This window comes from Elephantulus edwardii, unplaced genomic scaffold, assembly GCF_000299155.1.
Source record: "Elephantulus edwardii isolate Elephantulus edwardi_28Jun2011 unplaced genomic scaffold, EleEdw1.0 scaffold00003, whole genome shotgun sequence".
NCBI classification, from domain to species: domain Eukaryota; kingdom Metazoa; phylum Chordata; class Mammalia; order Macroscelidea; family Macroscelididae; genus Elephantulus; species Elephantulus edwardii.
Window position 1 is genome coordinate 15,955,415 of NW_006399753.1, and position 21,170 is coordinate 15,976,584.

Below are 21,170 nucleotides of genomic sequence, written 5' to 3' on the forward strand. Positions count from 1 at the left end.
CTGATGCACAGCAATAGTCACTGCGAAGACCATGGCTTGAATCAGGAGCACCTGAGCCTCTAAACTGTCATGGTTGCTCCTCAGCACTCTGGAGAGCTCCTGACAGCAGATGTTCCCAACGTAATTCATCTTTTCATTTACTGACTGCTGGTGCCAAGAGTGTTGACTGTGGAACCAAGCAAACGGAAATTGTTAACAATATCAATCTCTTCCCCGTCTATCATGAAGCTGCCCATTGGCATAGTGTTGGTCATCTTTGGTTTTTTTTGATGTTGAGCTTCAATCCTGCAGTCCTTGACGTTCTATTCTATGCCTCAGGTCGTGCTCAGTTTCCGCAATCAAGGTTGAATCATCTGCATAGCACAGGTTGTTGATGAGTCTTCCTCCAATCCAGATGCCACATTCCTCCTCATGAAGTCCAGCCGCCCACTTGATCTGTTCTGCACTTGCTTAGGCAACTTCATTTCAATGCAGAGAGGAGAGAGAGGGCTTAGGGGAACCCCAATGAGTGAGGCAAGGAGAAGGATTTGACCTGGTCTACCAGCCTTCCCTGCTCCATGCTTCCCAAAGGACCACCCAGGATGACTAGTTCCTTTATTTTAATAATTGTATGCCCGTTTTAATGTGCTTTCCAATATATCAAACACACCAAGTCCACAATTTTTTGTATGTTCTTGTTATTTGTTCTTAGCAGCTGTCAGGTTGACTCCAATTCATGGCAAGGACATGCATGTTAAACAGAGCTACATTTCTCAGTGCCTTCAATGGCTGATTTCTTGGAATTAGTTTTCCAGGTCTTTCTTCTGAGGCACTCTGGGTGGACTTGAACCACCAACCCTTTGTTTAGAAGCTGGGTGCATTAGTAGTTGGTGCCACCCAGGGATTCCAAAACCCTCATCATGAAAGGGAATTAGACCAGTGTTAGAACGTGGAGACTCTCTAAGACCAACAGAACTGCTAAGGCCAGGTTTCCTCATGGATCTTATGGTCAGGACATCATCTGTCTCCCACTTGAGTAGTCTTCCTCTGTTAAGCTTTGTACAGAGGGACATACTTTGGGTGGTGTGACTCCAGGCCTCATTAGTTCTGTGACTTTGGATAAGATTTTGTCTTCTCTGGGCATCAGCGTCTTCACCTGTATACAGTACTACTGTTGGGAAGGTCAGTGGGTGATGTGAAAATGTCTCACAGGATTTGACATATATTCACAGAGATTGATCTGGGCTAGTTCATCTGCATTCACTAATGTGCATTTTTGTTTAACTTTTCAAAGACTTGGAAAATATTTCTTTTCTTTTCAAGCATCCTTTAGTCATCTAATGCTACTATAATAGAAATAGCAAGAGTGGGTAGCTTTAACACCCAGAATTTTACTTTCTAATACCTTAGAACACCAGTAGTCTGAATTCAGAGCACCAGTTCTAGGTAAATCTTTCTCTGTGGCTCTGAGGGTCTTTGCTTCTTCAACTTCTGGGAATCCTGACATGTGCTTGTCATCTCTCTTCCCTATTTATAATCTGTTTAATTGTTTAATCATTTTTACAGCTGAAAGAGATTGACTTTAGGTACTTGATACACCAATCTTGCCACAGTAACAAAAATAAAGACAATCCATTCCCAGGTAGGATTCTCACCACAGACACAGAGGTTAGGATTTACAACAATTTAATCCCAAACATTCAATATATGTATAAAAAACACATCCACTCCATTATATCATCCCAAAAGTCTTAATTCAACTCCAAGTTCAAAATGAATCTGAATCATATGAGCGAGACATTTGGTACATTGTATCCTGGGACCATATTCCTCTTCATCTGTGAACATGTAAAATGCAGAATCCAAATGGCCTGTTTTGGTAGTGAACAGGCACACACTAACCATTTCCATCAAGAACAGAGGAAGTCAGAGGGTAAGAAGGGATTCCAGGTACGATTGTTGCTGTTGTTATGTGCCATCAAGTTGCCTGCGACTCATACTGACCCTATGTACAACAGCCCTAAACCCTGCTCTATCCTGTGCCAATCTCACCAACTCTGACACACCCACCCCCCATTACCCTAGTCACTGAATCAATCCATCTCATTGAGGGTCGTCCTCTCCTGCGCTGTCCCTCCACCCTCCCAAGCATGACGTCCCTCTCCAAGGACTGGTCCCTCCTTGCAACATGTCCAAAATATGTCAGATGAAGCTTCAGAATCCTTGCCTCCATGGAACAGCCCAGCTTCTCCCTCTCCAGGACAAACCTGTTCGTTTTCTTAGCAGTCCATGGTATATTCAACACTCCAGCACCACAGCTCAAAGGCATCAATTCTCCTATCATCCCTAGTCATTGACGCATCCTTAGTAATCTGACGCATAGCAAGTGACTGCAAAGACCATGGCCTGTATCAGGCGCACCTTAGTCCCCAGATTGACATCCTTGCACTTCGGTACTTTAGAGAGGTCTCTAACCACAGGTATGATGTCAAGTCACGAATCCAGTAAAACAACTTACATGTGACCTCAAGTCTTGAAAATCATCCTCAGTTCTTTGGGACCTATTTTTGGAATTAGCCCTAGTCTCCAGACTCTGTGTTGGGCATGCCTTCTGGATCCTGGGGGGAGGCCCCTTGATCCTGGGCTTCAGCTCTGCCGTTCAGGCCCACAGGGAGGCGTCTCTGCACCCTTAGCTTTCAGTGGCTTCATTCTCGTCCGCATGAGCGGCAATCTCGGACCCGTAGTCCAGGCAGACCCAGGTCTTCTGCCCTCTGCACATGGCAGCTTTGTCCCCGCTGCTTTGGGCGGTGCACTTTAAATTCTGGAAATGAGCTGGTGAAGGTATGACTCTTTGAAAGCTGGGAGGCCACGGCCTCACTCTCTGGGACTAGAAGGCCGTGTTTCCTGCGCTTCTCCCCACAGTTCTGCAGACCTTCCAGCTGCCCTGAGGCTCGTCTTACGCTGGCAGCACATGCTGAGGCATGGGGGTCTAGTAAGGTAGTTTTTGGTGGAGTACTAATAGGGGTGTCGATTGAGTTAATATTAATGGTATGGTTAAATGTTGGGTCAGATTATATAGTTAGTAATACTATGTTGAATAATTTTGATAATAGTACGATTGAGTGATGAGTTGGTGGTAGTCTAGTTCGTGGGAATTTTTTGTTTTTATTTTCCTCAGCAGAAGTTTTATTTGTGTGTCATATTAATGGTTTTATTCAATAATTTCCATCTTCTGTTGCATCATCTTTCTTTGGAATCCGCACACACGTGGATTGCTTCCAGTTGGTTGGCCAGGCTTCCAAACCTTCAAAAACTCTTGGCACAGACAAGTGAGTGCGCCCAGCATTGCATGTGCTTGCTGAATCTTAATTGGTATCCCATCAAGTCCTGAGGCTTGTTTTTGCCAATCTCTTCCGTACAGCGTGGACTTCTCTCCTTGATAGCATCAGCTCTTAATCATATGTTACTTCCTCAGATGGTTGAATTTCAACCAGTTCTTCTCGGCATAATGCTGCTTTGCATTTCGTTTCCCTTCTTTTGGAGCTTCCTGCATTGTTCAATATTTTGCCCATGGAATTCGTCGGCGTTGCCGCTCAAAGCTTGGCTTTTCTTCAGTTCATTCAGCTTGAGAAATGTCGAGCGTGTTCTTCCTTTTTCACTTTCAAACTCCTGGTCTTTGCACATTTCATAATACTTTGTCTTCTCAAGCTTCCCTTTGAAATCTCCAGTTCAGCTCTTTTACTTCACCATTTTCTTCCATTTATTTTGGCTTCTCTGCATTCTTGTTTCAGAGTTACAGTTTAGTGTAAGCAAAGACGCGATTTTTCTCCTTTACTTAAATTCATGGGCTTCCTGAATTTTTTCCAGAGTCCTTTTGGGGGTCCAGGGACCCCAAGAGAAAAACTTGTGTTAAGGTGCTACACTGTATGGCCTGTACTGTTACTGCCCTTGTAGTGTGCTCCTCATAAGGTCTTGATCACCTAAAAGAGAAGCCTCGATTTTGGCTCTGTGGGCAAAAATATCCCAGTTTCCTTCATGTGTAGCTTGTCTGTGCTCCTCTTTTATCAGTCCTCCAGACTAATCAGTGCCTTCCCGGTCCCTGTGATCTGCAGTGGCTTCAGCAAGCCTGAGAAAACAGCATGGGGCCTCACAGGCTGATGGCAGCAGGGTCCCCTGCCCCCCATGTCAGCCTTTCCTGTAACTTCCAGTAAAGTGCTGAATGCTTTATGAACACCCAGAGTTCTGGTCAGTGTTCTCCTTATGACAAAGACGATCCTTGGGCCTCTTCCTTTCAGAACTCTAGCTTGCCATTAAAAAAAAAAAACCAACCACCCCAAACCCTCAAAACACCAAACAATTCCATAATTGTTCATTAAAAAAAAAATCTCCACTAGATGTTTCTTTGGCCACTGTCTGCGATCTTGCCGTTTCTGTCAGTGGCTCACTGGATGCCTCACAGTGACCCACACACAGCACAGCCCAGCACAGCCCAGCCCAGCCCAGCACAGCACAGCACAGCCCAGCACAGCCCAGCACAGCCCAGCCCAGCACAGCACAGTCCAGCACAGTCCAGCACAGCCCATCCCAGCACAGCGCATCCCAGCACAGCACAGAACAGCGGGCCCCACAGCGTGTCCTAAGGGCGTCTGACCATTGCTGAGGCTCTCCCATAGCTCCATCCCATAAAAGGGGTTCCCCATTCTGCACATTCTGTGGAGTCTCCACAGGATGACTCCAGTCCTTCAGGCCAGAAGTGTGGGCCTTCCCAACAGCATGACGGACTGAGAGGAACTTGTCCAGGTTTTCCTGCTATGATGTGACTGCTGAATGGAAAATGAGTGTACCATTCTGGTGAAGAATTAGAAACAGGTTAAGGTGGCACCTTGATGGCACAGTGTAAGGTTGATGGTTCTAAATCCCTCAGTGGCCTCGTAGGAGAAAAGACTGGATGACGTGCTCTCCTGGGGATTAGGTCCAAGAGGCCATTTATCCTGTCACACAGGGGCCCAGGAATTGGCATCTACTAGATGGTACAGTTACACACAAAGTGAGGTCTTCAAATGCCATTTGTAGAGTCTCGGGAAGGACTCTGGGATGGTCCAGGGAGGAGTGGGGATGCAGAATGTCCACCTGTTTTTTACTAAAGTTCTTCCTTATGTATTACTGGGTTTCTTCGTTAAGACAAGTTTTAATCTGTTTGAAGAAAAGTTCCCATGGTTTATAAACCCATGCTACCAACACTGGAAGCAGGAGTGGCATCCACTTCCTACACATGGCTCTGGAAGCTAAGAACTTTGTTCAGTGTCGATAGTTGCTGAGGGGCTGCAGGCCTTTTGTTCATAGGGTCACTATGAGTCGTGCTCATTCGATGGCAATCAACAACATTAAATGTAGTTAAGTCTGAAAATGCTGGGAGACATATCTACCATTAGAATGAGGGACAGAAAAGTGAAAAGAGGCTTTTCTGAAAGCGGGAAGCTTGCGAAACCTGGAAAATCAAGGTAGTCCTAGAGAGTTCCAGCTCTCACAGGTTCACTGTGAGATCAGCGAGAATGACGATGTCCCCAAACTGCTTAACCTCCAAAGATGAAAATACAATTTGATAGAAAACTTCAAATTCATTAATTGACTAGACGAACTTGAGACCCATCTTATGAAGGTTAAAGAAGGGATATGTGTAACAGACGACAAATACCAAGCTCTCTTCGCAGTGACTACAGTTCTGCATTTTCTAAACAGTGTCCACAGAAAGATTCTGGAATTCTCTTTAGAAGGAGTTGGGGGTGGGGATTGTAAATCAAACCTGGGGTGAGCAGGTCATGCTTCCCTGTGTCTGTTTAGGAAACAAAGTGTTTCTCAGAAGAGCCACATTCCATGAGAATTATGTTTGTTCTAAGCTTAAACAAGAGATCTTTTCCTCAGGAAAGGCTGATTCATTATCAAAGCATCTTAGGAAATGAAAACTCGGCCACTTTACGGACAACTGGATGTCACAATATCTTCATTCCATGACAATGCTTTCAACACTAATCCTGATGTCTGACACTGTGCTTTTAAATGCAGATATTCCTACTCCTCACTTACCAGCTGGTTCATTATCCAGCATCTCACATTCATGGCCGGAGTAAACACATCTTCTGACTATTCTGTGCGTTAATGATGTGCATCAGGCATAAAGAACCCTGAGGTGCAAGGTGAGAGTAACGTGATGATGGTTTAGATCAAGGCTGGGCCATGATGCTCTGGGGTTTGGTCATTATGTGATGATGCAATTTAGCAGTTGAGTAATGACATAACCACCCTCCATTTCCACATAAGGCCAACATTTTGCAGAATGATCTACCTTTTGGAACCTAACCATGCCAATAGGTGTTGATCTATGTGCAAATATTTCACAGGTTCACTGCCTATCAGATGTCAAATCTAGTTATCTTCTGTATGTTAATGAGTTTTTCTTGTTTATATATGTCTGTATGTATACACTTATTTACTTACAAAATGTGAATCTATTTTATTAAACACATCAGCATTTAAATGAATTGACACGGCACAGGACAGCATGGAATTATGCATCCCTACTCTGGGGGGGTGGTGTGCAAAGTGTACAAGATGTCAGACTACAAACCAAAAAGGTAGGGGTTCAAATTCACCAGCTGCTCTGCAGGAAAATGGGCTGTTTTCTTGCATTAAAGATCTGCTGTTGTTGTCTGAGGCTGTTGAGTTGACCTTGACTCACGGAGAACCTACTAACTATAGAACAAAACGTCGCCCTACATTGCCTCATGCTCACAGCCTCCCCCAGGCTCAAGTTCATTACTGTACTTACTGTGTCAGTAATGGTCTTCCTAGGGTCTTCCTCTCTTTTTGGGGACTTTCTGCCTTTCCAAGCATGCTGTCCCTTTCCAAGCACTGGCCCCTCTTGACAACATGCCCAAAGTACATGAGGCAAAGGTTCTCCCTCCTTGCTTCGAAGGAGCATCCTGGTTGAACTCTCACCAAGACGAAAAAATTCGTTTGTTCTTTTGGCAGTCCATGGAACATTCAATCTTCTTCTCCAACATCACAATCCTTCTTCAGTCTTAACTTATTCATCCTCCAACTTTCATATGCTCACGAAGCAAATACCGTGGCTTGGAGGAGGTGTATCTTAGTCTTTAAACTGACAAGCCTATTTCTTTAGCAATTTAAAGAGGTTTCTGATTGCAGATTTTCCCACCGCAACACACCTTTTGATTTCTTGACTGCTGGAAATATGGATAGCAACTATGGCCCCAAGTAAAATGAAATTGTTGACAACTCCCATCTTTTCTCAGTCTATGATTCAGTTTCAAAAAACTGACAGAAGAACAAGGTGAACCAGACTCGACCGGATGGCAGGGGGGTTGTTTTTTGCTGTTTCCTCTGAGACCAGAGAATCCTGCTTCTACTCCCAGCTCAGCTGCATACGTGCTCAGTCTATGCTTTCTGAAGGATCCCTTCACTTCTTGCAACTTGTTTTCCTTACCTGTGAAGTGGGAGAAACTGCTGTATCTCCTTCACAGGGCTCTGAAGATGATAGGAGTTGATACGTGTGTGAACCTTTTGAATAGCATCAGGTACACACATCAAGTACTCAAAAATGCTAGCTATACAGCAGAGATGTGAGGCAGGTGCAGGACTAGGGAGGGTTTCATTCTGTTTACACGACACAGGGCACACACATGCTGATGGATGGCACCTAACCATGTTAGTACCTCTCCCTACGGTCAGGTGAATGGAAAAGTCTAGTAGGTAGAGTTGCTAAGGAGACCACTAACACATTACCACTCTTTATCTGTTGAAATAGAATAAAAGCTATTCATTTCAAAGACTATGACCATGGAGAAAGGATGAAAGTCACACAAGTGTTGAGGACTTTCGTTCACAGAGTTGCTATAAGTCGCCTATGACTTGATGGCACTTAACAACAATACCACCAACATAGAGAGATAAGATAGTTGACCTAGCAGAGAGAAAGTGACGCTACCAAGCCAGAGGTGGGTGATTTCTAATCCGCGGCCCTCAGGTCTGTTTTTCAATGTTTTTGTTCAAACATTCTTATAGGTTGTATAGCCCTGGTGTGTCCACTTGCTGTACAGAGGTAACTCGTGGTTGCTGATGCTGAACACTGTGACACCAACGTGTCAAATGCGTTAACGGTTACCCGTGGAGGACAGTGTTTGGTGGAGCTCCCCGATTAAAACAAGCTTGGAAGTGGGAGTGGCATCCACTTCCGTAATAGCTTGCCTCCGGAAACCCTATGAACCTGGAGAAAGGATGAAAGTCACACAAGAGTTGAGGACTTTGTTCACAGGGTCGCTATGAGTTGTCTACAACTCGATGACACTTAACAACAAACAACATTTTAAGGACTGTTCTTGCCTGAGTCCACCGACTTTTGGTGCTGTCAGAACACTGGAGAGCATCTTGTCTGATGCCTTTCTCTTATAGCTAAGGACACAGGGACCAGTTTGATGGAGGAACATGGTCACCGAGTGAGGGAGAGAGAGGACAGCCGGCTGCAGTAACTGCACCAGCTGCCAGGATGGGAGTCAACTGTCTGCACCGACAGTTTGCTGCTGGAGCACTCCACGCCACTGTGAAGACAAAGGGAAGCATTTCCACACTTGCATTAGCCAACAGATGACGCGTATTTGGGTAAGGTAAACAGGCTTTTCTGTGCTGAGAGAAAATGCTTATAATGAGTCTACCTGTTTCCATTTGAAATGTCCCTTGCAAGACACTGGTTACAACATCCTGGGAGACAGCCCGAAGGATCAGAAGTGATGCACCCAAGGCCCCACCCTGTTCCAACACACGGTGAGGACACAGGGAAGAGAATCAAAGTTTTATTTACTATTAGAGATATTTAAAAATAAACATTATAATACGCTTGGATTTTTGGTGTGGAACGTAGAAAAATGCGTGCAGCTGTCCTTGGAACCCTCCAGCCACGGCCCGGAGGGGGCGTGCATCACAGCTGGTGCAGGGGGAGGTGGACAAATGGCAGGGACAGGAGGCCGGTAGTGGCCGCTCGGGAGGGTGGTCGGTCCCTACTCGGTGTACCGCGTTCTCTTCTTCTTGTGGTTCTCGATGGCCCTTCGGAGCGCCTCGTCCTGGACCAGGTCAGTCATTTTCACGTCTGCGTGGCTGCAGCCGATTGTGGGACAACTGGGGGTGGGGGTGGGGGAAGAGAAAGACAATCGTGTCGGTGTGTTTAAGTTCAGTGCTTCTCATGTCACTGATGTCAGATCTGAGCGTTCACATAGGGGTGTGTTAGCAAAGAGTAGCCCAAGGAACACAGTGGCCCAGGGCTTGGTTCTTACTGAAAGCTCAGCAGTTCAAACCCCCAGCTGCTCCAAGGGAGAAAGGTGTGGCCTCTGTAAGGAGTGACCGTCCTGACAACCGACGGGGCCACTATGGGACAGTTCTGCTCTGGCTTGGAGGTCCCTCTGAGTCAGAATTGATTCTGAGAGGCAGAAGTGACAGATGGCAGGGGGCCATTGTGTATGTCCCATTGCTGGCTGCTTCCCGAGGTCAGGGCTCTGCACCCACCCTGTGCCTGTATGTGGCCGAGCTACTCCGTCACATGAGGTCACTGTGAGCTGAACAATGAACCCATCAGCAGCTGGCCTGTTAAAGACGAGAGGTGATGCTGAGGCTCATTCACTGATGGCGCTGCCCTGACTCGGGCACTGCCCGGGGCTGGGAACCCAGTGGTGCCGCTCAGGCAGCTTCCTTCCATTGAGGGACCAACAATCAGATCCATGCACTGCGGTGGGGGGTGTTCTGAAGAGACCAAGTATGGTCCACAGAGAATCAGGCTGAGGCTTTCCTCACTGGGCGGGGGCAGGAAAACCATGCCTGACGAGCTCTGGTTTTGAACCAAGCCCTGAGGGGAGTGCGGGGGTGAGTGAGGTGGGTGGCTCAGGGTGAGAGTCCTGAGGGGCGTAAATGCTCAGAACGAGAGGCCTGTGGCTTCCCTGAGGGGCCTCAGAGGAAAGGCCGGGAGACTGACACTGAACAATCACTGAAAAGCCTATGGAGCGCAGTGCAACCCTGTTACTCGTGGGGTCACCTCGAGCTGCAACTGGCTTGATGTGGAAGCACGAGACGGGCAGGAGCGAGTGTCCAGGCTGGCAGAGGGGACGTGGGGGTGAAGGCAGAGGAGTGGGACCTGGGGTATGGGGAGGTTCTGAGAGAGGAAGGAGGTGGTTGACAAGTGGAAACACGACTCTAGATGACACCTGAGTGGAGGCAGCAGGTGAGCAGGACCTGTAGGAAGGCAGGAGACAACGGGAGCTGGGAAGAGGTGGGAGCTGGGAGTCTATGGAGAACACACCTGAAAGCAGAACTCAAACGACCTGCTGCTGTTTTGCAAGTGTGGCGAGGCCTTGTTCACATGGTTTGGCCCGAACAAATGGCAACGAGGGGACCCTGACTGCAAGGAGCACCCAGCTTGGCCCCTACAAGCTCTGCAGGAGCCGACAGATGGGACAGGGACACATGGATGTGTGCAATGAACTGCTTGACCCCCAGTGGAAAGACTGCAGGGACCACTGGGGGTGCGGAGGCCAAGCTGTGGCTGAAAAAAACCAGCACGCGAGTCATTCTGACAGAGGGGGATTTCGGCAGCAACATGGCTCTTGATGTGGTCTCCTCAGAAGAGACGGGGTGGGATAGAGTCACCTGACTTCTCAATGTGAACCAGATGCTGGCGGGGGCGGGTGGTGTCCCAAGTTTGAAGTCAAGTGGAGCTGAGCCTGAACTGCACCTCCACCATCAACTTCTAGTTTATGAGACCACAGCCATTCCCTTTCTGATCCGTTACCTTTCTGAGATCTGGAATGGGGGAGGGAAAATCCCTGTGTCCCAGGGTTACAGGAGACACAGATGCTCCCACCCTCTTCCGACCTCCTGCGACGGTCATTTGTTAGCTGAGGTAGAGCTGGGTCCTGACTTAGTGTGACCTCATCACAATAGAAGAGTGGTGGCCTGGACCCTGGTGACGTGGGCAGTTTTCACTAATTTTAAGAGCTGACCCTTGCTGGCTCTAAGCCCAGAAGCTGCGAGCAAGGCCCTGAATGATGTAAAAACCGCTGCTGAACCAAAAAGAACTGGCCGACACAAAACATTTCAGGAAGTACCAAGAGCCAACATTAATGAAGGAAGAATTTTAACCTGCACTGAAGGCACTGGCAAAAAATAAGGCCCCAGGAATCTATGGGATGCCAACTGACATGTTTGCAATAACAGATGCAGCCCGGACGTGCTCACGAGTCTGTACCAGGAAACTTGGAAGACAGTTACCCGGCCAACTGAGTGAAAGTGATGCATATTTATTCCCATTGCCAAGAAAGGTGATCCAACAGAGTGTGGAAATTATCAAGCTGTATCATTAATATTACATGCAAGCAAAATATTGCTAAAGATCATCCAAAAATGCCTAGAACAATACTACACTGACAGAGAACTGCCAGAAGGTCAAGCTAGGCTTAAAAGAAGCTATGGCAGCAGCAATATCACTGCTGACATCAGATGGGTGCTGGCTGAATGCAAAAAAATATAAGAATTTGTATTTGTGCTTCACTGGCTATTCAAAGGCATTTGACTGTGTGGATCCTAACAAATTATGGCTAACACAGAGAAGAATGGAAATCCCAGAGCACGTAATTATATCTAGACCAAGAGGCTGTTGTCCAAACAGAGCAAGGGGACAGCGCATGGTTTAAAATCAGGAAAGGTGTGAATAAGGGCTGTATCCTTTCTACATTCCTATAAAACCTGTACGCTGAGCAAATAATTCAAGAAGCTGGACCATATGAAGAAGAAGGTGGCATCAAGAATGGAGGACGACTCATCAACAACCTGTGTAATGCAGATGACACAACCTTGCTTGCTGAAAGCGAGGAGGACCTGAAGCGCTTGCTGCAAAGAAACACTACAGCTGCAATATGGATTACATCTCAACATCAAGAAAACAAAGATCCTCACCACTGGACCGATGGGCATCATGATGGTAGACAGATAAGAGGACTGAAACAATCAATGATTTCATCTTACTTGGATTCACAATCTCGGTATCTGCAGAAGATGTATTGTACTTGGAAGGTCTGTAGTTAGGGACCTCTCCAAATGACTGGAATGATGTTAGTGGTTAGTGGACTCAGGTGCAACTGATTCAGGCCATGGCCTTTCCCTTCACTTGCTACGCATGGGAGAGCTGGGCAATGAGTAGGGCTGACAGAAAAAGAACTGATGCCTTTGAGCTGTGGTATTGTTGGGGAAGAATACTGAATATCTCATGGACTTCCAAGAGAACAAAACAGGTTCTAGAGAAAGAATAGCCAGGATGCTCTTTGGAGGTAAGGATGGTGACGTTTCATCTCATTTGCTCTGGGCGTGTTGTTAGGAGAGGCTATTCCTTGACGGGGCAGCATCCTTCCAAAGTGGCAGGTCAGTGAAGGAGAGGACTGCTGCAGGGGGTTGGAGCATGTCAGAGGTTGTGAGGAGAGCGCAGGGGTCAGACCTGCTGTTCACCGGGTGTCTATGGTGCTTGACCTAGCAGGGTCCTTCCTCTTTGCCGCTCATCTCGGCCTGGCTGAGATGACACCGGCTCAGCTTCACCGACATTCACACCTGTACTCTCTCTTGGCTCTCATCTCCAGACCAGAGTCTTTACCTTAACCCATTGCTCTTGTGCCAATTCCCACCCACAGCCTCCCTACAGGACTGAGGAGAAGAGCCCGGCCAGGTTTCCAAGGCTGCATTTAAGGAAGCCGAGTCCTGGTCACCCTCTGAAGGAGCAGCTGGTGGTGGGTTTGAACTGCCAGCCTTTCACTTAGCACTTTACTGTACCACCAGGGCTCTTCTATGAGAGGGGCATGAAGCAATGTGATGAAGAGTATGTTCACAGCAGGGGCCTACGCTGCACACCTCCAGGAGGGAAAGGGACAGGACACAAGAGGACGGGTGACGTGGCCGGGTGTGCATCACGGAATGGATTGCCTCTGCACTAGGATAAAACTCACACCTGCAAAGTGTTTCCACGAGTTTAGACATCCCGAGGCCCTCCTCACCTATCTCCTCACACTCTCCTCAGGCAGGGCATTCTGAAGAGGCCTCAGACCCCTTCATGACTTCAGAGAGGTGCTTTTCTACACTTAAACGTGTATGAAGTGGAAACGCGGCTGGAGTTAGGCTGTCGGCGACATGTGCTGGGAGGAGGCACACTTCACACATCAGCCCACTGGCGCCCACGGCTGATGGTGGCCCCTCCATGGAGCAAAATCTGCCCCCACCGAGGGCCAGGCAGCGAATGAGCTGGACTAGGAAGTGGAGACGGGGGTGGGAGCACTTCCTGGTGACGTCAGCTAGCCTCACTTGGTGAGGCAGCATTCTGGGACTGAGGACGCCCACCTGCTCTCTGCAGACAGACACACACACACACACACACTCTCTCTCTCTCTCTCACAGCCACTCTGTGGGCTGGAACCTGGTGTGCTCCAAGACAAGCCAAAAGTTCTGAGCTGACTGAGGAGGAATCAAGTGGACCCGGGCTTTAGCCAACAGCCACTGTCTCCAGGGGAGGCAGCCAGCCTGGTGACATCAACACACTCAGGACTGCAGGTGACGTGGTGCAAACCTGCTGGCTGTGACACTCCAGACAAGTGGCTGAGTCTGTTTTTCCCTCTGACAAGGCAGGCAGCACAGAAGGCTGTGGTGAGAAATAGGTGGGATGGTGTGTGTCAAGGGCTGAGTAACTGAGTTCAGGAGCTACAACATGCCCATTCCTGCTCTCGCCCGCTGCTTCTCCCCACAACACTGGTGACATGGGGATGTTGACCACTGGAGCCTTTTGCCCCAGGTCCCTGGGGTTTGGGGATGGCTTCTTGGAGGAGGTGCTGATGCAGGGGCTGGGTGAGAACCCTCTTTCTCACTCTAAATCAGATAAACACACAACACACACAAATTTTTAAATAAAAAAAGAGGACAAGGACCCTAATGACAGGCAATGAATCCGGGCCTGCCGCCTCTGGAGGAACAACATTCTAGAAAGGCTTTAGTGTGTTAATCCCCACGACATCCCGGTGAGCAAGCTGGGCGTGGCAACAGCCAACCTTAAGCTCTTGTGTCATCTCCGGAGCCAGACTTGCAGGCCTTCAAGGAGAGGCTAGGTCTTGAACTCGGGTCACTTACAGGGCAGAACATCTGAGGGTAGCAGACAGCACGCATTGAAGTCTCTCTGCTGAGCCGAGTTAACCCGGATTTCAGGGGCCCCAGGTGAGTTTAAGGGTCCTCGGTCTCAGCATCAGCTCCAAAGTGCGAGACTCTGACTGCCAAGGGTTTCTGGATCTGGGTCCCAAGAATTCCAAAGTCCCATCTCTGGAAAGCTCTACAGATATCTCAGGAAATCCGAGTGCACAGATTGTCAGCATACCTAAATGCAGCTTGTAACTCTGTCCTACACGCTCTGAGTCTGAAAGCATGTGTCACTGAGCAGGGAGGAAAGTTATAACAACACCAACAGTCTCGACCTGAATAACCCGACCTTTGTTTAATGCACTAAGTTAAAAGGAGTTTTGTCAAGTGCAGCTCCTGTCTCCAGTGTCCCCAATTTTTGCCAATCCATCCACACCTGGCTTCTTTGATCTCAAAATGCTGTGAGATGCTTTATTGTACCCATTTTACAGATGGAGAGACTGTGACCCTGAGAGGCTAAAAGACTTGCTGATCATCGGTAACACAATTATGAGCTCACTGCTGGGGAGCTGCGCTTTTATTACTACTTTCATTCTACATGCTTCTTTTTTAAAATTTTATTTTTATTTTTTTACAAGCTTTTAAATACAACTGGCTGCTAAATGTAGTTCCTGCTACTCAACAAAAAAAGGGAAGAAATGACTGCAGTAAAACTGGAACTATCTTTATTAGTAGGGCAATCACAAGACAGCTTTACCAGGGAGAAAATAAACTGTGTTATTAAAAGATGTATTTTAGGAAATTATCTAAGTACTGGGTTTAGTCTGGATTGAAGCCCTAACACTTCCAAGCTAGTGCAGTGAGATCTGCCCAGGGCTCAAAGCACACACGGCCACATTCAGTCAGTGGCCAGTGCCAAAGCGTACCTACCCCTCCAGACAGACACACGTAAATGGAACAATCAGGAGGAAGAGCTAGGCTCTCAAATGAGATGTGTCACAGACCTTTTTAAACAAAGGGAACCCAGAGCTGCTCATCGCTCTAACATGCATCATGGGAAATGACTCCACCTCACGCTTACTCAGGAACCCCGAGAGTCATTTCTGAGGTGATCCTCATGTCTGTTGCCAAATGTCATCAAGACCTTGCCCACCACGCCCCACTGCTCCCCCACTGGCTCCTGCGATCATTGACTTTTACCTCCCCTGGCTTCATCTTCAGACAATTCCCCTAAGGCCTTCTTCCTCTAATCAGCCCTTTAGTCAATGAACAGAATGCTCTACAGCAAGGCCCCGTGTCGGGTGCCGGGCTGTCTCGGTGACCCTGGCTCTGCGGGCTCTCTCTTTATGATGGTGTCTGCTCTGGTCCTGTGTCTGTGACTGTGGGTGAGCTGGGCTCCTCTCTTTTGTGAACTCACAGTCAACCTCTCTAGTTAGAGGTCACACTCCCAGGATTTCTGTGCCTCCTGGGGCTGCCCATTGCCAAGACTGTAAACTCTGCATGACCTGCGTTGAGTCTCTCCTATTCCTTCCTGACGCCTTCTCTCTGATGTCCTTCTCTGCTGGCGACGGCACTGCCCATCTTCAGACACACGGAGGAGAAGTTCTGGTCATCCTTACCTTTCCCTCCCTCTTACACTCAGCCACTGTTCCTCCACAATCACGCATGTTCTCAGTCCCTCTCAGCCGCGTCCACTGTTTCAGCCCATGCTCTCTTCATCGCTAACATAATCTAATGCAGAAGCATCCCTACTGACCTCTTTCCCCTCAGCCTCAGCAGTCCCACCCTTGGCACTGCTATTGGGAGGGAGACTCTTTTTGAAGCCCAGATCGGCTCAACTTGCTCCCCCCAAACCCTGTAAGGTTCTCTCCTGCCTCAGTAACAATGGTGACAGCCATGATTATGACAATGACAATGGCATAATGTTCACAGATTCTTACTGTGTGCTAGAACTGTTTTAACTGCGTCTTATTCAAACTCCCAATCATAGGTAAGGTAACTAGAGAAATCCCAACCCTTCACCGTGCCACTTCAGATCTTCACAGTACTTTCCTGTTCTTACTGTCCATCGAATAAATACCTCCACTCTGCCACCAACGTCCAACAACTGTAATTTCCATCCCCAGAGAAGAACAAGGTCCAAACTGGAAGACTCTTCTCCACCAAAGTCGGAAATCCATTGTCCAAGGTCCAGAAGAAACACTACCTTTTCTGTAAACCACCCAGACATCTTCTAAGAGACCTAATAGTTATTCTAATCTAGTGAAGGCAATCTGCAGAACTTCAGACACGGAGGCATGAGAAGTATGAAAGGAAAAAAACCAACAACCTAACCAACAGACTTTTCTAAGTGACAAATTTACTCAAGTCCTTCCAAAATCACACGCAAATAAAAAATGCAAAGTGCATCAGAAAGTCAAAGTGTGACGTTAAGAAGATTCATTGCAAAGTGATGTTTGGTCTGCAAGCAGCCCCCACCTTTCCTGGGACGTGTGGGGATATGCGTGCTTTGTATCAGCGCCTGCCCTTTTCAAAGGTGACTTGAGGAGAATATCATAAACTTTAAGAAAGACAGCCGTGAACAGGAACTCTCTGGAAATACCAATTCTTAGCAAGTATGTTGTGAGATGCAATTTTTCATTATGAGAGAATGAACAAGGAAAAATTTAAGTAGACTAGACTTTGAAATTCAGGAAATTCTAATCCCAGGATGAAACGCATGTTCAGGAGGCAAGAGTGGTATCAGCATGTTAGCAACTCTTAAGTCCTCTTTCTAGAATAAACAGGGCAAATGACTGACTTAATGGCCATCAAGATACCTACAGTCTCAAATATCTCTAAGTCCACACCCCAGGAGGAGTGGTGGGGAATTCCAACTCTAGGTCTAGATCAGCACATTTCTGGGTGATGGAGAAGCAAACTACACATCAAAGGGACCGTTATCGAAAGTGTATGGAGAACTGGTCACACCTGCAATTCCACTGCTGTGACAAATCCGTGATAAGAGCCCAAGAAATGCCAGATTGAATCGGGGCCAAAGTCAGTGGCTAGTCAAGTCAACATTCTACGTCTGACAAACCCTATTACAGGAAACAGCCAAGGAGAGAGAGAGAGAGAGAGACACACACACACACACACACACACACACACACACACACACATGAGAGATTTTCCTGGGCTGTGAATCTCTGTAGGAGGAGACAGCGTCATCTCTCACCCAAGGAGCAGGTGGTGGATTTGAACTGCTAGCGTTTTGGTTAGCAGACCGACTGACCCCCACCATGGTATTTTCAATTGCTTCACATGCATGGGAAATTTGGACAATGACTCAGGAAGCTGGAAACAGAACTGATGCCTTTGAATTGTGGCATCAGCAGACTCTGGACCGGACTGTCAAATGAACAAGCAGATCTGTCTTGGAGAAGCACAGCCAGAATGCTTCTCTGAAGTTAGGGTGGTCTGCGTGCTGTGGCCGCCAGGAGGGGTCAGTTCCTGGGGAGGGACATCAAGCTCAGGGAAGAGAGTCAGTGAAGGAGACGAAGTCCCTCAATGATATGGACTGACGAGGTCACTCAAACGATGGATTTAAGCAGTACGGTCAAGACTGAGGGTTGTGCAGAACTGACCAGGGTTTCAGTCTGCTTTACACAAACCACTCTGAGTCAGAACCAAGCATGTTGTTGTTGTTATGTGCCATTGAGTCAAATAAGCTCACAGCTGATCCTCCAGCGGGTTTTTGTTATGTGTGACCCTATGAACAATGGCTCTAAACCCTGCCCTCTCCCAAGCCAACCTAATGCCTCCAACACACCTGACCCCACGGCCACTGTCGCTATGTCAATCCATCTCACCCAGAGTAGTCTTCTCCTGCGCTGTCCCTCTAGCCTTCCAAGCATGATGTCCTTCTCCAGGGACTGGTCCCTTGAGGCAACATGTCCAAAGTATGTGAGATGAAGCTTCACAAACCTTTCCTCTGAGGAGCAACCACAGGATGTCAATACTCTTCTTCAGCACCACAACTCAAAGGCATCGATTCTTCTTCTGTCATCCTTAGTCACTGTCCAACTCTCCGATGCACAGCGAGTAACTGAGAAGACAATTACTTGGATAAGGTGCACCTTAGTTTATAGATTACCATCGTTGCTCCTTAAGACTCTCCAGATGTTGCCAAGAGTACACATTCCCAAAGCAACTAATCTTCTGATTTATTCACTGATGGTGCCAAGAGTGTTAATTGTGCAGGCTGAGAAGATTAACAACCTCAATCTCTTCTCTATGATGCTGATTGTGGACTCAAGCAAGCTGGAACTGTTAACAACCTCAATTTCTTCTCTATGATGCTGCTGCTGTTTGGCTGGGTGGTGAGACTCTTTGTTTTCTTGATGTTAAGACGTAATCATCCATATTGAAGACTGCAGTCAAAAGGGCTTCTTAGGGGCTGTCAATCGCAAGGGAGCAGAATGCCCCTCTTTCTCCCATGGAGCAACTGGTGGATTTGAACTGAGTGCCTTTGGGATGACAGCATAGCTCCTCACCACTAGGCTGCCAGAGCTCCTTATATAAATATCACACACCCCCACACACACACCCTCCACACACACCCAACAGAAAAAATTTTCCAAAAGTACCAATTTTTAAAGGAAATATTCCTATTGATTATCCATTTCCTTTATAGTGATATCCATTACTCTTTCCAGAAGTTGCTTAAGTAATTAAAGAGATGAGATTTTTCCCTGGCAGATTCTGACTGTCAAGACCATCAATTGTGGATTCTTACAATGTTTACCTCACATTACTGGGGGAGTGGGAGAACTGGCTTGCTAAGAGCTCGTAAATTCGCCTTGGTACCGTCCACCCACAGACACACAATTCATATCCACCAGCTGCCTCTCAGGAGAGAGAGGAGTGTGATTTACAGCCTCTGCAAACCCGCTGGTGGGTCAGCCATCCTACAGTCTCCATGGTACACGACAACAGCTTGTTTTGTGAGTGCCTACATACGATGACCACAGGCTACATTTTAACAGAACAAAAATCATCAAAGCTCCTCTTATCTAAGGATGAACACCAGGATGGGGTCATCTGCTCTTGAAAAGATTTACAGCCCTGGAAACCCTCGGGGCAGTTCTACTCTGTCCTACAGGTCACTGGGAGGTGGGACTGACCTGTGGCAGCAAGCTGTTTTACTAAAACTCAGCCCTGTTCCTTCTTACCTCTTTTTAGGAGGCGTGGTCCAACAGCTGGCACTTCACTGTCTTCCTGATCTGATTACTCATTTTCCCCTCATGTATTTTTTTTTTACAGAAAGTCAGTTCAGGAGGGGTATGTGATTAGGGGTGATGTTTACAGACATCTCCTCCCCTGGCATGAACTGACCGCTCTGACTGGCTGCCACAGGGAAGGCCCTTCTCACAGCCACTTACCAGGCCTTCTTCTTCCGCCTGTGCTTGGACTCAATCATGCGGACGATGGCTTCTTCCTCGTAGGTGTGGCCACACACTTTATTTTTCACTGGCTTCTTCATTTCCAGCTATAACCAAGAAGAGAGGAGACCCTCAGGAACGATAATGATCAACTTCCAGTAACTTCTCCAAGTCCCCAATTATCTGGAGCTGTTTTTTCCCAGTCCTGGGCTTTCTGTGTTTAACCTCCCATTCTCATGGCTTTAGATCATTGCTACCAACAATGAGTACAGGCAAAAATGCAGGGGAACCAGTCACGTCATTTGCATGTGGATGTGAATCTGTCCCCAGACCTTTACAAGCGTGAATGGCAGAACTCATCATTCCAGCCCAAGATCCTTCCAGGTCTGCTCTCCAGCTCTCCTCACCTGTCTCCCCTCCCTCCTTGACTCCAAGTGGGACACAGGCTGGAGACAAACAGGAATCCCCCGGCCCTAGGAGGCAGTTAGTTGTTCTGAGGAAGCAGGAGGAGCTTGTACCTACCTGAGTGATGGGGCAGGTGAAGTTGGTCAGACTCTGGGTCACGATCATATCTTCGTCAATGTTTTCTATCCCATCATCAGCTTCTCCGTTGGTTTGCAGGCCATCTAGAAAAACGGAAGGGCAAACGTCAGTTCGTTCAAAGGCAGGAAGGTGGGGAGGCTACTGGGTTCCCCTGCTCTGCAGGAGGACGTGGTGGCCGCTTTCATGCCTAGGAAGTCCTTATTAGCAGACATGTGTTTCAATCACAGCACCCCCGGGTCGCCTGACCCCCAAACCCTGCACTCAGTGCTGGCACGTCTATCCTGACCCAATGGGCTGCCCCACAGCGGCTCTGATGTTATAAATCTTTACGGGAGGACACCGCCCGCCTTCCTCCTGGTCATCGGCTGGTGGATCTGACAGGCTGACCTTCTGATGAGACACTGTGTGCTTCAGCCACCGCACCACCAGGTTTTCTTAAGGTCAGCCGGGTGAGGAGTAAAGTTGGGGATCGGGCTGGGGACCTGCCCGCTGTTGAGTCCCCTCAAAGGGTGCTTGGTGGGACCCCCTAACTGCCTGTGTGTCTAAATCAAAGCATCTTCTGGTACATCTCTCTCAGGGTTTATTCGAGGACACAGCCAGGTAGCTGAAGGCTGCATTCTGAGTATATTTCAGTGTGGAATTCACCGGAAAACTTGATGGCTGAGTGAGTGAGCCTGGCCGATGTAACGCACTGCGGGTTTGGTTTCCGCGGTCTATTTTTAAATCGCAGAAGGTAGAGGAAGCTGGAGCTGAGCGCACACGGAACGCCCACCACTAGGGAAGGCTGGACGGGGACGCGAACGGCAGGTGCTCACCCCACCGGGGGCCACGGGTGAAGGAGGAGGCAGACGTGAGGCCGAGGAGGAGAGCCACGGACAGAGTGACCTAACCTCCACACAGCACGGTGCCACGGAGTGACCTAACCTCCACACAGCATGGTGTCATGGACAGAGTGACCTAACCTCCACACAGCACGGTGCCACGGACAGAGTGACCTAACCTCCA

The 21,170-nt window shown here is 48.0% G+C and overlaps 1 protein-coding gene across 1 annotated transcript in view; it reads right to left on the bottom strand.

The window, feature by feature from the left end:
• Nucleotides 1-9,050: 9,050 nt before the first annotated feature.
• NSMCE2 (non-SMC element 2, MMS21 homolog (S. cerevisiae)) overlaps nt 9,051-21,170 on the bottom strand; it is a 282,320-nt gene continuing 270,200 nt past the window's right edge. The window contains exons 4-6 of the mRNA XM_006879296.1: nt 20,145-20,248; nt 19,623-19,729; nt 9,051-9,168 (exon numbers count right to left, since the gene is read on the bottom strand). Coding sequence (XP_006879358.1) covers nt 9,051-9,168; nt 19,623-19,729; nt 20,145-20,248 — 329 coding nt within the window. The remainder of the gene's footprint in view (nt 9,169-19,622; nt 19,730-20,144; nt 20,249-21,170) is intronic.